At 39.9% G+C, this 17,512-nt stretch overlaps 1 protein-coding gene across 5 annotated transcripts in view; it reads left to right on the top strand.

Moving 5' to 3' along the window:
- The first annotated feature begins 4,704 nt into the window (after positions 1 to 4,704).
- The window catches only part of Ibtk (inhibitor of Bruton agammaglobulinemia tyrosine kinase), a 79,620-nt gene continuing 66,812 nt past the window's right edge, over positions 4,705 to 17,512 (top strand). For 3 of the 5 annotated variants that reach the window (XM_005377682.2, XM_013510860.1, XM_005377680.2), the window contains exons 1-2: positions 4,705 to 4,922; positions 12,648 to 13,324. In XM_005377682.2, coding sequence (XP_005377739.1) covers positions 13,004 to 13,324 — 321 coding nt within the window. In that variant the 5' untranslated portion in view covers positions 4,705 to 4,922; positions 12,648 to 13,003. The remainder of the gene's footprint in view (positions 4,923 to 12,647; positions 13,325 to 17,512) is intronic. The other 2 variants (XM_005377683.2, XM_005377681.2) reach the window with 1 other exon arrangement.

Genomic DNA, 17,512 nt, shown 5'->3' with positions numbered 1-17,512 from the left:
GCCAAAAAAGTCAATATTGAGACAAAGATTTCTGGGCAAACCGTCTGCTTGACAGGAGAAAACACAGGTAGGAGGTGGGAAAGTGAAGTAGAAAAGGCAAGTTTGTAAGTTAGACACAGGAAGAGGGCTGCTCTTGACAACATGAACTCTTCAGCACTGGTAGAGAAAGCCATAAGAACAGATACAATGATACCTAGGTTCACAAATGCTTTTGTTTGCAAGTAAACACAAACATGGCCATCTTTTCCAAAATCATAGACCAAATTAAGTTTGTGAACCAAGGTACCACTGTAAATAGGACTTCAGATGGCAGGGAGAGGCCATGCAAAGTAATCCAAGTGCTAGTGACTGAACCCTGGGTAGCATGTATCCAAGAGTAAGGGTCAAGGACTCTGGGGTCTGGGGACCAATAGCATCTCTTACACTGACCTGGAAGCAATGAACTAGCAACCAGTCCATATTCACATTTCCTCTAGTGTCTCATACTTTAAAAAAAATTACATATCTTTTACACTTGATATGTCCAAAATGCAATACAAATAGGTTCATTCATTATAATTTACTTACATGCTTTTCACGTCTTTTTCCCCAACTTTTCTATTTGGTAATTTTAAACATACAACACATTTGAAAGAATTACATTATGCACAACTGTATGTCTACCATGATTATACCATTACATTTTAAATACATTATATCACATATGTACCCATCAATCAATTTATCTCTTTATCTATCTCACACTTTTTTTTTTTTTTTTTGGTCTTTTTGAGACAGGGTCTTGCTATGCAGTTCAGGCTGGCCTTGAGTTCACTTTGCAGCTGGGGCTGGCCTCAAACTTGCAACAATCCTCTTGCCTCAGCCTCCTGAGTGCTGGGATTACAGGTATGCGCCACCACACCCAGCTTATCTCACATTTCTTGAGGCATTTCATTGTAAATTGTAGGCTTGAGGGGAGGAAAAGGATCTGCCCCTTGTGGAATCTCTGTCCCTTCAGAGCTATGGAGAAGGGGTGGGGACATGGGGATGACCATGAAGAGCTATTACTTAGTGTTCTGGATACAGAAGTTTCCTGATTTTTTAAGTTTCTCCAGCCACATAGGCACTGTGTTGTCTATTAAAATCTAGGTCATATGTTCTAAGTAGAAACAGATGCCTCTGATAGTACATGGGATGTAGGATGAGGATGTTTAACTGGTTCACATGCTCTTAGTGATCCTTCAATTCATTGCTTTGTAGTTTAGTCTGGAGTTCTTGCCACCTTGAGATGTTATGCTGTTATTTTTGTAGCAGCAATGTCTTCTTCCTATTTGAGGCTGATACTCCTTTCTTTGTGTCCAAGCTCATCCATTTTTCAAGGAATCCTCATAGGTTCTGGACCATCAGTGGCTCAGTTCTTGTTTACTAATGAACTTTATGTTTATGTTTTATGTGATCTGTCCAGGTCTCACAGTTAGTAAGGAACAAAATTTTACAACCAGGCAGCTTCCCTCTAAAGCCCTTGCTTTTAGTGCACTCACATATAAAATTAATAAACCTAAAGACGAAATAGAATGACACACAAGGTGCAGAAGTAGAATGGAGGGGGCGTTGTTAGGAAAAATCATTAGAGAAGGCCTAATGTACTTGGAGAGGCGGTGGCCCCTCCTAAGGAAGATCTGAAGGATAACTGTGTAAGAATTCAGCTGAATTCATTTTCTTGGGATCCAAAGGTACAGAAACAGTCTATTGTCCATCTGTTGTTTTGTCTTCTAGAACACTGCCATCTTTTAGGGAATTACTCTTCACTCTCTTTGTTCGAATGATTCTAATAGATACTGTCGGTCATGATATCCTTGATTCTTCACTTAATCTGAGCTCACCAGAACTCATCAGTCCTCTTGAAATTTTTGGGCTTGAGTCAGAGAGCTCAGTGCTGCAGTCTGGTGCTCAGTTTGTGCACCAGAAAGCTGGAGCCAGCCAAGTGTTCTGCTGAGGAAGATGGTCTGGGGCAGAAGAAAATAAGGACAAACAAGGTATTTCCTAGGCCAGCAACAGGGTCAGCTCTAGGCCAGTTACATTGCTAACCTTTCTGTAATAATAATCATTCCCCATAATCACATTTGGGTTTCCATCCAAATTCTAATATTCTCTGTCACCAGAAAAAGTAGGAGAGACATTGTCATTCCTTTCCCCTATATATCTTGAAAGACAGCACAGTACCCTAATGATGAGTTGGCATCTTTATTATGAAGGATGGAATTATTAATTAATTAATTAATTAGATTTTGATAGGATCTCACTATGTAGCCTAGGTTGGCCTTGAACTTGCTTATGTGGCCCAGGCTGGCCTCGAACTCATGGTGTCGATCCTCCTGCCTCAGGCTCTTGAGTGCTGGGATTATGGGTATGTGACACCATGCCTGGCCTTATTAATTTATTTTAGAAAATGGTATTTAGGGCTTTATTACAGATGATGTGGTGTTTAAAATTTCTTCCTGATGCCTGGATGAGAATCCTACTTGCTTCCTTTCAAACTACAATCTTCTAAAGCCTTTACAGTTCTATTTATTCTCTTCAATCTACTTTATAAAGTCCAGCCAATTACTTTTTTAAATTTTGATTTTAGTCACCCAAGTAAAATTTAACTATTGCAATGACACATTACAAAGTTCAAAATGATAGAAATTAAGAATTATCCACAATCCCACCATGCAAAAATAATCATTGGTGTAGGTATATTTTAATCCATTTTACCCTATCTGTCTAAACACCAGCAAAAATATTTTTAAATTGGGCATGATGGTGTACATCTGTAGTCACAGCACTCAGGAGGCTGAAGCAGGAGGACTGATGGAAATTAGAGGCTAGTCTGGGCTCCATAGTAAGTTCAAGGCCAGCCTGAACATAGTGACACCTTGTCTCAAAAAACAAAACAAAACAAAACAGCCCAAACAAACAAAATGGCTAACCACATCTCCAATATATTCATCAATTATATTTCACTTCTACTATATCATAATTATTATAATATTGTGTACTATAAATAACTGTACCTTTGAAAGCTTCTAATTTTTCAGGAAGTAGGCGCAATTACATGTTCTTTGGCCTGCGGTGATTTTTCTTTCCTGTTTCACCTAGTTATCTCCAACTCTTTCTTCTGATCTTAGTTCAAGTGCCATTTCTTTGGAAAGCCAGCTTGTTAGTGAAATGTACAGTACAGTAAAGTGGCTATATAGAATGTATCATAGAATATTTTGGGCACAATAATAAGTTACAATTTATTCTTATATTTGGGAATATCTACTTCTGCATGTATTTTTGTTCATTACTGGATTCCCAGTGCTTACCATAAGTTCCTGAAACCCGGCAAGTTTTAAATGAATGAGTGACTCCTCACAGTAATTCAGTTGCAAAGGAACTATTTTAATTACAGAAGTGTTTATGAAGTATTACTGTGTGCTAAGCATTCGGCTAAGTGCTATATATATTTTTATCTATATCATTACATTTTCAATATTGCACAGTATTTTATTGGCCTCATTTTGCAAAAAGAAACTGAGCCGCCAAATCAGAAAAAGCTAATTTGTCCAGATACAAAAGATACATAAAAGATTTGAACTCACTTCCATACCTTCATTTATGTTCTTAGCTGTTTGTCATTGCTGGCTTTTTCATGAATGTGACCGCTATCATATGCAGCTTGTTTTCAGAATCACCCTGGTTTTACATTACAGATTGCCTTTCGTTACATGTCAAAGTAGAAAGTAAAGGAGCAAAGCAATGACATCGCATTGGGAAGGAAAGGAGGGGAGCTGGGACCCAGTGAGTCTCCGTTTATTCTACTCTAACAAGCTGTGTGTTCTGGAGCTAGTCACTTGCTCTCCCACGGATGCATGAAAACTGGGAGTAAAGCTGAACCAACCCATCCAAGAAACGCGAGTCTAAAGGCTTACACAATACACAACGTGGCGGAGGCTGCGCCAACTCCTGACTCAAGTTGGTTCTGAGTCACGCTGTCTTTAACAATGTTTACTGAGTGCGTACAGTATTAGGCATTCAACAGTAGTACCTTTCCCATTCGGTATAGATTCCGGACTTTCTTTCCTAGTAGTTTTTACTCAGCTACTTTTAAAACGGCCCATAGATTCAGAGTTAAGGAGGGGAAAGCTCCGTGCCAGCCTGGCTCAGGCACCCACCGAGGGGCGTGATCGGGCCGGCAGCCGGCCGCCAGGGACGCCTTCTGACCGCGGGAGTGACCGTCTCCCGGACGACTCGGGTGTAAAACCAGCCAGAGAGCGGCGAGGCTTTGCTTTTCTAGTGACTCCAGCGCTGGGGTTATGGGTGGCAACTTTTGCGGGCCACGCGTCTATGTATTCCTCTCCGGATACGTGGCGATCGGGTGCTCAGGGCATTCCGCCCGCTCCCCTGTCTTCTCCATTCCAGGTTTATCCTTCCGTTCCGGGAGACCGGCCTTTTCACTTGGGAGACCGCTGACCCCGGACAGAAAGTCTTCCTCATCACTGCGGGCCTGGGGTCTCCAGCGGCCGACCTTCCCACCCCTGGCCAACTGCGCCCGCCCCCCGGCTGCAAGGGTCAGGTTCCTAACCCCAGCCAGCAAAAGGCCACCCAGCGCGGGGGAGGGGCGCCACGCTAGGCCTTCTGGGTAGGCGCTAGCCAATCGCCACGAAGCATACACGAGCCGCAGCCAATCATCGCTCGCCTTGTTCCTCGGTGCCGCCCGCTCCGGCCTGTCTCCCTCCCCACCTCCGGGTGCCGTGGTCGCGGCTGTAATCGCAGCCGCAGGCGGCGCTGACCGTGCTCCGGGCCCGGCTCCTCCTGGCGCCCTCCGCTTTCTGTAGCCGCCTTCACTGAGGATGAGTTGCCGTGCGGCCGCGAGCCGACCCCGCGGACATCACCGGCGCACTTTCATCTAGCGACTGGTGAGGCCGGGCGCGGCGGGAGCGGCAGCGGCGGCGGGAGCGCGCACAGGCGGCTCGGCGGCCCGGGCCGGCCGGCTCGGTCCCCGCGGCTGACGCGTGGCGTGCGGGCCGGACGCGCCCCCGACCCGCGACTTCCCCGGTGCGGGCGGGCGTGCGGGGTGCCCTCCGCCGCATTTGGAGCTGTGCCGGGGCTCGCCGGCCCCGACTGCCTGTCTCCCCGGGTGCAGTCCCACCTGTGAGCGCTTCCGGAGGGCGCCGACTGTCGAGAGGCCGGCTGCGAAGTTAGAGGGGCCGTTCCTAGTTTGCAAAAAGGGACTGGTTGTTTGGGGGCTGAGAGTGTGACAGAGAGCGCAGACGCCTTTTGTTCTTAGCTGCCAAGTTCAAAGAGTTTTAATTCAGGTGCGAAATAGGTGACCCTGGCCATCGGAAATCTGTTTTTTTTTTTGGTCGTTTTGAGGCAGAGTTTCACTGTTCAGTTCAGGCAGGCCTTGAACTCGCAGCGATCCTCCTGCTTCAGCCTCCAGCCTCAGCGTCCGTGCGCCACCCTGCCGGCCATAGGTCATCTTTGACTTCGGTTTGTCAACTGTGTTAGCCAAATGGGATTTTTTTTTTTTTCCAGGAGGCAGGTTTAGTAGCACGTTTTTCTGAAGCTTTGAGATAGGGTATTTGAAATTCGGAATTTATCAGAAATACTGAAAGGTTGTGACTTTTATAAAGGGTAGAGCCAACACTAGCCCTTTCTGCCTGCAGTGTGGTACAGAGGCACAGGCTTTCTGATCGTATCTTTTTTCTATTTGATTGAGTCTTCTTTGAGACTCTGTGAAGACAGAAAGAAGCATTTACATTTCCAAAATTTCCACACCACAGTTTAAGAAAAAATTTGAAAATGGATATGGTTCATTAAAAATTTAGGTTGTATTAAGAATTTCTAGCATGCTAAATTGTGTGTACTGAACTTAATACATTTTAAACCATTAAAATGCCTCTGAAGTATAAAATTCAGTAGACTAAAACGAATATACCTATTATTTAAAGAAGCTTAATATTACCTGGTTGTTAAAAGTGATACAGAACTAGTTTACTGTCATAATTAGAAGAATAATACTTTGTCACTTTGTCACATCTAGAAATGTGTTTGCTCCCTACAATTTGGGCTTTTATTTTAAAAACAGACATTACACTGGTACTTACTGAAGTTACTAGATTTTTTACTGAGAACATTTGAGGAAACATTAAAATGTATTAATAAAACTAAAATTAATTGTCTAAAGTTATAAATGCTTGTATTTTAGAATATATTTATTTCCTAATTTTTTAAATTCCTTGGTTATGAATCACTAATCAATGACATTTCTTCTAATTTAGTATAGATACAAGTTTATAGGGGAGTTTTTTTCTTTCAAAGAAGACTTGAAAATAAATCTACTTATTGACTGTGTTGTACTCGAGAAATAAGAAGTATAGCATTTTCCCCTCTCCCTTCCCTTCAGGAGCTGAAAATCTTTGTTTTTCTTTTTTTGTTTTTTTTTTGTTCTTTTTCCGGTACCAAGAATTGAACTCACGACCTTGCATTTGTCAGGCAAGCGCTGTGCCGCTGAGCTAAATCCCCAGCCCCGAGCTGAAAATCTTTTGTGTCTAGGCAAGGAGCACACTCACATGGCCAGTTATTATTGTCATCATTTCACAAGTGAAGAAACAGAATTACAAAGCTTAGGTTGCTTAAGAGAGACAGGGTATTTGGAATTTGAAATTTATCAGAAATACTGAAAGGTTGTGACTTTCATAAATGGGTAGTGCCAACACTACCAGGGTTTTAGGTGTCCCCATTCCTGGAACAAAAACTTAAGGTGATTTTTCTCATCCATACTGGACTTCTCACTAAAGATTTTCTACCTGCATTTTAAGAGGTCATTTTATTGGGGTAGAATGGGACTCTTCTGTTGATGTGAGTTTTGGATAAACTAATTTTCTCATTGCAAAATGAAGGTAGTCATATTTATAGGGGCAATAATGAAGCTAAAATCAGAATTAAATTCGTTAATTTATGTAAAACTCTGTATGTGTCCATGTAAAAGTTCAGAAGATTATATTCAATAGTTATTATATTTGTAAACCAGTGAATGCATTCGAAGCAGAAAAGATCTGATGTGTTCTCTTCTTTTTTCTCTAATTTTTAATTTTCTCTAATTTATGAATGAATGTGTTGTCTCATTGAGTTTTCAGAACAAGTCAGGAAAGTTACCCTCTCTTTACAAATGAGAGAATTGAGTCTTAGATAAGTTAATTGATGTACCCAGGGTCACTTAACTAGTTAGTAGTGTAGCTGGGTTGCTAGCACAAGTATTCTCAGCCTGAACTTCATATGTTCTGTGGTCTCCAAACCTAACTGAAGTCCTCTTCTTGAGGTCTGAAGGTGATTTTTAACACATGGTACACAAGTATTGATTCACTCTGATCTTGGCTATGTTAGGAAATAACATGATCAGATTTGTGCCGGCCATGGTGGTGAACACCTGTAATCCCTGCCCTCAGGATGCTGGAGCAGGAGGATCACTGAGTTGGAGGCCAGCTTGGGCTACATAGTGAGTTGAAGGCCCGCCTGAACTATACACATGCACAGTGAGACACTGTCTCGAAACAAAACACAAAAGCATGATCAGATTTGTGTTGCAGTGGGATAACTGAGCACTTATTCATGGATAAGCTAGGATTGCCAGACATTGTTCTGCGCTCAGTTTCAACGGGGAACATCCTTTGTGGTGGGCCAGTCTTCAGAGCTGAACGGGAGTCTGCAGCTGGGTCCATTTTGCCAACTCTCTTTCCCTTCAGCTCTTTATCATGGGTAAAAGATCCGTGATTTTGTTTGTTCCTTTAGTTAGATGTGTTTTGTGTTTTGATTTCCAGTTTTACCCTTTATTCCTCTTCTTAGTTGGCCCATCATCTAAACCATAAATATGGGAGTGACTGTCACATCCTGTCAATTCAAAGTTCCTAAATATGCCTTTGAGTTGCCCACTTACTTAATCCCTAAGGGCAGGTACACCAGGCTGTCCAAAAGCTGATTCTTCCTTATACTTCCCTCACTCCTTTCCATCTGGGTAATCTAGTTTTTTTTTTTTTTTTTTTTTTCCTGGATTATTTAGAATTTTTAGAGTGGACCAAGATGATTCTAGAGCTTTTATATGTACCATAACCTCTGCTTTGGGTTGTTCTTCCTTGAATTTATTAGGCAAACTCATCTTTTAAGTCTTAGTTTATTTTATCTTGGCCGCAGGTATATAATAATACAGTGCTTTTTTGTATTGTTATCACTTGTGTAAATAAAATTAGTCTCCTCTGTTTCTACTCCTCTAGAGTCTGTTATATACAAAAATTTTTGTTCTCTCAGTACAGTTAAACTAGATACATGTATTTCTCTAAGTGTTATCCCTGAGCCTATATTTTATCATTGTATTTAAAATACTTAGGTCTTCATTTTTCTGTTACCAAAGCCTTGTCACTTACAGTGGATGCCCTGGAGGAGGCAGTGTAATACCTGTTTATCGTTAAGCAGATGCATGTTTGAGTTCTGCCTTTATGGATGGTATGATAGAGGTTATTTCTCATCTCTGATGTATAATATTTAGTATGTATTGGGTCCTCCACCAATACTTCCTTTACTTCAACAACATTTTAAAAACACATAAATATTTATAGCAGACATTAATATGGGCTGGAAATTTAGGAGAGGTACATAGGTAGGAGACAGATGCAGGGATTTCAAGAGTATGGCACTGTACAGGTAAAAACCTGAAATGAACTGAAATTATCTGAGAAGAATATGAAATAGAACAAGATGATTGAGGATAGAACATTGAGAGAAGCCCAGCACTCGCACATCAGGGTAAGGGTAATTCCTTAGAAAGACGTTGTGGGAAATCCCTGTTCATATAGCTTCCCTGACTTCCCGTGCTTTCAGGGCCCCTTCCAGATTCCCAAAGAGAATGTGGTTAAAGACTAAAAAACATGGAAGGCAAGCAAGACAAGAAGTGTAATATCCAAAAATGGTAATGTGGAGCTCAGTAGTAATTTTATTTTTTATTTATTTATGTATTTTTCCCGGTACCAGGAATTGAATTCACTATTGCACTTGCCGGCAGGTGCTGTGCCGCTGAGCTAAATCCCCAGCCCCAGAACTAGTAATTTTAGTAAGCATAATTTCATTGGAGGAGTATCAGGTAGTGGTGATATTACAGCTCAAACAGGAGTTTTGATATTAAGATTTAATACCTTTTGGTAATGAAAACTACTTGTTGAATACATATTTAAGGCAAGGCATTGTGGTATGTAGTTTCATATATTGTTACAAAACCCTGTGAGTTTGGAGGCACTGTCTCCATTTGCAGATGGACTGGGAGAGATGAGTTTTAAAGTTATATAACTGGTAACAGCTGGCTTTGCTATATTTGAATCCAAATATGTAGGACTCTCGGGAGCCCTGGCTCTTAATCACTTCAATATTTATGTTCATAGTATTCTGAGTGTACTTCTGTGTATATGATAGTTTGGTATGATTTTTATAGTTAGTACTTCTTTGTTTTCCTTTTAAATGTTGAAATTATATAGAGTAGGGAATTCTTTTCTGTTGTGTCTTAGCGTTTTCATGTAGGGTTTGAGGGATTCACTAATAAGTTCCTTTCTGGTATTAGGCATGTTATAGTGGATTGACAACTGGTGGTCAATGTATAATTCCCTGCTGAACTGAGTAAGTGTGGTGCTGGGTGTGGGAGGCCCACCTGAGGGTCGTTGTCAGCAGCATAAGAGGCAGAACTGGAGAAGAAGAAGTTAGGCTGTTGGGAGCAGAGAAAGGCTGTTGGGAGCTGGTAGAAGCTGTAAGGAGCTATTGGTTCTGTAGGAGGAGCTCGTCATGCTGGCTTTCCTGATGAACTCGGCTGTTTTCATCCTCTGAGGAGCTCAGGACCTTGTTGGCACTGAAAATAGCTTCAGTTCATTTGGGGGGAGCTCTGGTCCTCACTTTGAGCTTTGCTTCTTGGCTCTGGAGGGGAAGATGGTGCACTGCCAGTCTCCTGGAGAAGCTTGCTGCGTTGGCTTTCCTGATGGGAACTTGGCTTTCTTCATCATCGGAGGAGCTCAGGACCTCACTGTTGCTGAGGATGGCTGTGGTACTTTTCGGGGCAGCTCTGGCTCTAACTTTGAGCATTGCTTCTTGGCTCCAGTGCTGATCCCTCAGCCTGCTAGCATGGATCATTCATCCCACTGGCGCAGACTTTCCAGATTCTGCTACTGACTTCTGGGCCTTCCAGTGCAGATCTGTGAAACAGGCCTGCATGAGATATTGTTATGGGCTCTAGACCTCTAGTTGGACTTGTGGGAGGCATTGTTATGAATTCTAGGTCATCATCTGGACTCACGCAGGACATTATGGTGGTGTCTTGGTTACTTTTCTCTTGCTGCTGAGACAAAATACCTGATGCACAATATTAAGGGAGGAAAGGTTTATTTAGCTCACAGTCTGTGGAGGTTTCAGTTCATACTTTGCTGGCTCAAGGCGAAGTGGCACATGGCAGAGGGCAACAGTTCATGGTGGCGGAAGGCAGCAAAAGCAATAAGAGCAAAAAGGGAGGAGCAGTAGCTGGAAGAGCAAGCCTCTTTCCCTCCCTTACATTGTATGCAAACTGCCAGTCCCAGGGCAGGTGTAGCACTCCCAGCCATAGTCCCAGCACTGGACTATGGGTCGATCAAAAATCTAGAAGCCCGCCCCATGACTGTGTGAGGATTTAGGGGGACATGCAGATACAAATCATAGTAGGTAGGTTTCAGGCCCTCAGCTAGATTCCTTGGTCTTAGTGTGTGGGTACATTTCCTGCACTCTCTTTGGTATATCATTCTTTGGGTGACTATTATAAATAATCTTATAAAATATATGCCCTGTATTACATTGTTTCCCCTTGCAAATATCCCTCAAACCATGACATACACCGAAAATACAAAGATGGTAAGATTTTATAGCTTCAAAAGAATGAAATGAATTTCATGTGACTGTTTTTCAAATGTCATGTTTTTCAGTTTTAACATTTTAAAGTAGAGGGTTTGATTCATTTTTCTTCATACTAGCTAACTGCCAAACACTTTCTGTTTGTTTTTGTTTTTGGTTCAAATCAACATTTTATGGAGGGATAACTTTTATAAGAACTATATTAAGTTAAGTAATCTACAATAGAAAGAAAACTGGAGCTAAAAAGAAGAATCAACTAGTTCAATGTCCTCATTTCCAGAGGGGGAAATCCAGTAGTTAAGAATAAGTTTGTTAGATCTCAAACTTACCTTAGTGTGACTTGAAGTGGGTGTGAAAACTATAGATTTGGAATGTCTCATATCTATATCTGAGACACAGAAGTTTCCCACATGTCTGTTTAAATAATCTTCTGTTTTTCTCTGCTCTGGAAGACTGTCTTAAGGAAGATTTTTTTCCTTTTTGTCTTTACATTTCTATATAGTTTTTAAACTGTGAAAATACTCAACTTATGACTTTCAGCTGATACTTAGAAAGGACTTTTATATTTTATAATTATGGAAGAGTCTCCTGTGTCTTTATCTAGTGTTCTTATAGTTTCTTTTTTTAATGTTTGTCTTTGAACCAGCTAGAATTTGTATTAAATGTAATGTATAAAGTACCTAACGTTACTGTTTTCCAGATAGTTATCCAGTTGTTGTAATATTCTTCATTGTCATCTTCTGTAGTGTAATACCTTTCCGGCAGGAAAATCAGTAGTAGTAAAATGCCTTCCATGTAGATGAGAGTATTGGTTATTGTTGTGGTGACGTGGCTTTAGCAGGTAAAGTTTTGGTAGAGGATTCTTATAAAGATGGTAGATTGAATTGTGCTTATAACCGCTGGGGACACAGCTTACAGAATGTAAAAATAAAAGAGAGAACAGTTGAAAGTTCTGGAAGGAAAGAGTGTTGCTTCCAGGTGCAGACCTACGTGGAGTGATTGAAAACTACACTGAGTACTTAAAAGAGTAAAGGACACATTGCCATTGACCTCCCTCAAATGCTCCCCCTCGATTTCAGCACGGGTCCTGTTGTTCTTGCCGTGTTCTGAGCCATTTCTGGAAGTCCATTTTCCTGTCTTTTTACAATACGCTGAATGCTGCTGCTGAGTGCCGTCTAACAGACAGGCAAATTTTAAAAAATGTTGCAGTGAGGTGTGTCTTCATCCACCTCATTCATCAGATCGGGCACTGTGCACCGTCTGGCTCCTCCTCAAAGTTAAAATGACCCTGAAGGGTGAATGTTTTGAATTTATACAGGACATCAAGGCAGTCACAACACAACTGAGCCTGAGAAAAAGGACTTCAGAATGCTTCAGAAAGTGACAAGAGCAACGGGATAAGTGTGGTTGAAGTGAGGAGGAGAATTTTGAGGGGAATCAATGACAGTATATCTAACTTTTTAAAAATTTAACTCCATATATTTCAGTTTAAGCAAACACCATACATTTTAGTCACATCTCCTAGAGGTTAACCTTAACCTTGAAAGTGGAAAAAAGAGGTAAGAATAACTGATGTAAATGTAGATGCTGTAGATATAAAAAATTGATCGTCTTTTTTTAAAACTAGGGATTAAGGGCATTTAAATGTGGGGAGAGTTGTGTTATGAAGTACTTAAGGAAAGTGAGAGATTTTATTTTTTATTTTTTCTTCCTTTTTCTTTCTCTTACAGGTCACCCTCGCAATTATGGATATTTAAAAGGGTCAGATAGTGTGGAGGGGGAGTTCCCCTCCTCACTCCCCCTTGGTGCTGGACTCCAGGAATAATTTTCGAACTGTGGAATTTTTTAAAAATGAACTAGTGTTTGATATGAACTTTATAGAGTTATTTACAATTTTTTGATTTGTGTCAAAAAGATTATACAAAGATATATAGTTTTATAATATTGCTGTGAAGATTTCAGTTATAATCCCCAGAGGGTAATTTATTCTCTGTAATTCTTCCTGAATAGCCCATTTGTGTCCTGGCTTTTCCATTTTTAAAAACTCAGTCTTACCTGCTTATTCTGAAGAAGTAAAACAATTAGGATGAATTCTTCTATCCCTGACTGCACATCAAAATGTCGATCACTGAAGCATGCTTTGGATGTCCTCTCTGTCGTAACAAAGGGGAGTGAGAACCAGATAAAGGCCTTCCTCTCCAGTCATTGTTACAATGCTGCCACTATCAAAGATGCCTTTGGCAGGAATGCCCTCCACCTTGTCTGCTCCTGTGGAAAGAGAGGAGTGCTAGACTGGCTTATTGAGAAGGGAGCGGACCCACTAGTGAAAGACAAGGAGTCAGGCTGGACAGCATTGCACAGGAGCATTTTTTATGGGCATATTGATTGTGTCTGGTCTCTGTTGAAGGTAAGTGTCATTTGTTATTTAATCAGGCATGTGTTTTTCTTAGTCCTTTTCGTACATCCTCCTTTCTAAGATTTGCATTTGTTCTTATAACTTGTTTGATGTTTATTACTGCAACTTATCTTTGGAAGTAAAGTCCCATATGTCTTTTCAAGTTTAATTTTATGATGTAAAATTTTAAACATCTATCAAAACTTATAGTACATAACGAACTACTGGCCAGTTGTGTGTTAGGTGTGTATCCCCATATTATTTTGAAGTAACTCCCAGACATTTTATTGTGCTTACAGTCAGAGAGATTTAAAGAGCTCTGCTGCAGCATCACGGCCAGTAAGCTTTTATGGACTAGTGGCACAAGTAAGACGAAGAAAATATGTTTAATTACCCAGAGTGAAAAGACCTACTTAGCGGTTAGTTCTGTGTATGTTGGGCTTTGGTTTGCTTATATAAACTTAAAGTGTTAGAGCTTCCCCAGTATAATGGCATCACACTTAATTTTTTAACAAGATTGTTTAGTATTTTTAAAGATACACTTTACTCTTAAATGAGTATATTATTGATATAATAACTCCCAACTTGCTAGATGTCAGATGGTGCTGTTCCTCTCCCTCAAAAATCAAAGAGAAGAGTGAATTCCAAGGAACAAAGGAGGTTAAGAGCAGGAAAAATTAATGAGAAATAGCTCTAGAAGGACAGGAGGGGTCCTGAAAGTAGGTTGCCATAGAGGTCATTTCTCCAACAGTGTTTTATAGAGAAAAATCATGAGGTGGGTACCAATGGATCAAACTGTAATCAACTAATAAGATTACGAGTGTAGCTGCTTAGGTAATTCTGATCTAGGGAAACAGGGCACATAGTAAGGGTATAAAGCTGACATCATTAACCTTGGCTTATCTTTGACTTCTAAATCAGGAACATTTTGAAAAAGTGATGGGCCCAGGTGTTCTGGTCACCCATCCGGGTGTCTGATGTATATCTAGATTTAGTAGACAGGGTCTTACTGGTTACGGTATAATCTCAAATTTCCATCCATCCCTTAGGCAAGTATGCAAGTCTGGCCATTGTAACTTTAATCTCTTCCTCAAGTCACCAGCTACAGTTGTGATGTGTTCTCATCTTCTGCACTGATTTTCTTGAGGGCCTATTCCTCTGACTGCCTATTAATTTCTACCTAATTTAACTGCCTATAATAAAGTAAGTCTCCAACTTATGAAGGAGTTCTGTTCCAGGAGAACAGTTGTAAGTTGGATTTGTTTGTGTCTGAAAAAGTGAGTCTTTTATACCTTTGGTACAGATGTACAATGTAAAGCATAAAAAACGAAACACACACAGAAATACTGTAAATAAACTATTTTTACTTTTATAGTTACCTTAAAATGGTAAGGTAGACACATGAGCTACTTCTGCAAATTGTTCACATCTGTTAGTAATGTAATGCAAGTTCTGGTCCTATCTCTGAAAGTTTGCAACTTGAATGTTCGTAGGTTGGGGGTTTACATATTATTAACCACTTAAAAGGGCACTAGTTGAACATCACCTATGGACATGTTTTTGAGTAATATGTTCTTTTTTTTGGGATTAAATGTTTATAGTTGTAAAAAATTGATAAATTTAGCTTAATTTATAACAAATTTTTCATTCCGTCGATGGAGCCTATGTTTTAATGAAATTTTTTGAGATATACCCCAATGTCATTTAACTAATGAATGCAAATTAAAAACTAAGAAGTCATAAAGTTTAAATTTAACAACTCTGTTTTGTATAGACATTTTATCTTGTTTGTGCAGACTCTGAAAAAAGAACAAAACAGATCCTGTCCTGAAGGAACTTGTAGTCAACTTAGGCAGCTTACCTGTGTTCTCATTTCTTTTTGACTTAAAAAATACTTACGTAGTAGCTTTTATGTAGTACTATTTACTGATGAAAAGTATGGGTGTAGTAAAATATCAGGTTATTTTCAGCTAATAGTTTAGGCCTGCTACTTACTGAGTCATCTTGAATAAATTCTTTAAATTTGACTTTTGTCCATAACTTTTTCCCCTTAGTGAACATCAGGAAAGATTTGTTTATTAATGGTTCAGTAAATTCCTTTGATATCCAAAATCTAATGTACTTAATTACCTTATTGTAATCTTTCATAACTCCCTAAGTAATCTTTTTTATAGGAAAGCTAGGTTAGTAAAAGTGAAAATGTCTACTAGCTTCATTCTTACCTTTTCCACCTATCAAACAATGGCATTTTTCTAATTTCTGCAGGAATATTGGGTTGCTGACAGTTTAGGTCAGTTTGGAAAGGTACTTGGGTTCCTTGCTGTGTGTGTGGGTTTCCATTTTTTTATCAAGATTTGGGACTTTGGTTTTAAGTACTTTTGGGATTTCATGTCCTTTAGCAGTCCTCAGTCATTCTCACCATCTTGGCTAGGAGAAGTCAGGAAATTGTGTCTTGACCACCTTGTTCTTAGCTTGACTTGTCTTTTATCATAATCTAGCAGTGATCTAACAGAAACCCACTGATAAAACTTTCCCACAAAAACCTCCTTTAATCCTGTAGTACTATATTTTTTGTTATAAGCTATTTGCATTTGTTTTCCTTTGGCCTTCTAACACTTTAATTGGAAGGGGTATAGTGAAAGACCTTCATTGAGGGGCCCTTGTGATAATAGTGTTACCACATGGTGGATCCTACAGATAGATTCAGATTTCTTGTGTAGGGCTAGAAATGAATTGCAAAGCATACACATAATGGTAGAGGTAAAGTAGCATTGTTTACCGAAGGTCACAAAGAGAAATGGATGACAGAGGATGAGTGAGGCTCTTGGGCTGAGGAGCAAGACACAAAAGGCTTTCAGGAGCTTTGGTCTGGGGTTATATGGAATGCTCCCAAGATGCCTCTGAGCTCAAGTGGGTGGAGGAGAGTGATTAGGGAGGGATGGCTGGTGCTCAGGCTCAACTGGGTGGAGGAGCATGAATTCCTCTACCCTCAATCTCCCATCTGTACTAATAGTTCTACTTTGATTGCAGCTATAGTACTTCAGGTGTTTACAGATTGGCGGAAAGAAACCATATACACATAGACATTTTAAGTGAATTTGTTTTTGATAAATCTTCGAAACCATACAATTTTAAAATGAAGTGTCAAAATAAATTGTACAGTGAATTATACACCCATGCTATGAGTTCTTGATTTCTAAAACTATAAAACCTTAGAAACTGGCCATCTACAAAAAGCTGTAGTAGAGATAGCATGTCTTATATATCTTTTGTTTGGCTCTTCATGGTTGTAGGGTCCTGCTGTACTGATTATCAGAATGACCTTGTATATATATGGTGGGATTTACTTACTGTTTTGGAAGAACTTATTTTGAGTTTTGTTAACTGTTTGAATGAAGTGATGTACTATCTGTAAAGTACTTAATTATTTTTAATGTTTGATAGAGGTATGTGCTGGGCGCTAGTGTCAGCACTAGGGATATTGCAGTGAATGAGACAGTCCATTTGAGTTTTTATATTAGTAGAAGGAAATGGACCAAAATCAAATAATAAAATGAACGAACAGGAATGTGCTTAATAAATGTTGGTGTATTAGAGCTCTTGCATACAACAGGAACCACTACTAGTAATATAGGCAAACAAATACCAAATTATAGGCAAAACTTCTCAAACTAAAATAGAATAAGAATAAATTAATTAGATTAATTGATATGAAAATTTGTCTTTCCCCAAGGGATAGTTATCTCTTAAAACAATTCCTAGTTCATGATACTAAAACTGTGTCATTATCAAAATACCTTTTTTAATATTTTCTAGCAGAGAATGTCTCTTTTTCTGTTTTCTGTAGTAGAAGGGCCTGTAGCCAGTTTATCTAAAAGTGCTATCAGAGCATTAAAAAATCAGCTTGAAGGAAGGAGTGTGGATTGTATTCCTATTTTGCCCTACCTAAGTTGTAGTCTGGAGGTATTTCTTTGACCCTGATGTTTTGGTAGTGAACAGGTAGCAGTAGCTGGAGAGCTATGTTAAACTCATTGAACTCACCTTAGAACCAAGTTGTAAACAAGTGCATTGGATGCTCTGCTGAACCACTTTATCTTCTCTTGGCTTTGCCCCTCTTCAGTCACAGCTGTTGTAACCAGTTATACCAAGGCTTCTAGCTGTGTAATCTGCATGTTACTTGTGGCATGTAGTGTACGCCTC

Source organism: Chinchilla lanigera, unplaced genomic scaffold (assembly GCF_000276665.1).
Source record: "Chinchilla lanigera isolate Chin_1 unplaced genomic scaffold, ChiLan1.0 scaffold00010, whole genome shotgun sequence".
Lineage (NCBI taxonomy): Eukaryota > Metazoa > Chordata > Mammalia > Rodentia > Chinchillidae > Chinchilla > Chinchilla lanigera.
This window is presented reverse-complemented; position numbering and strand designations above follow the sequence as displayed.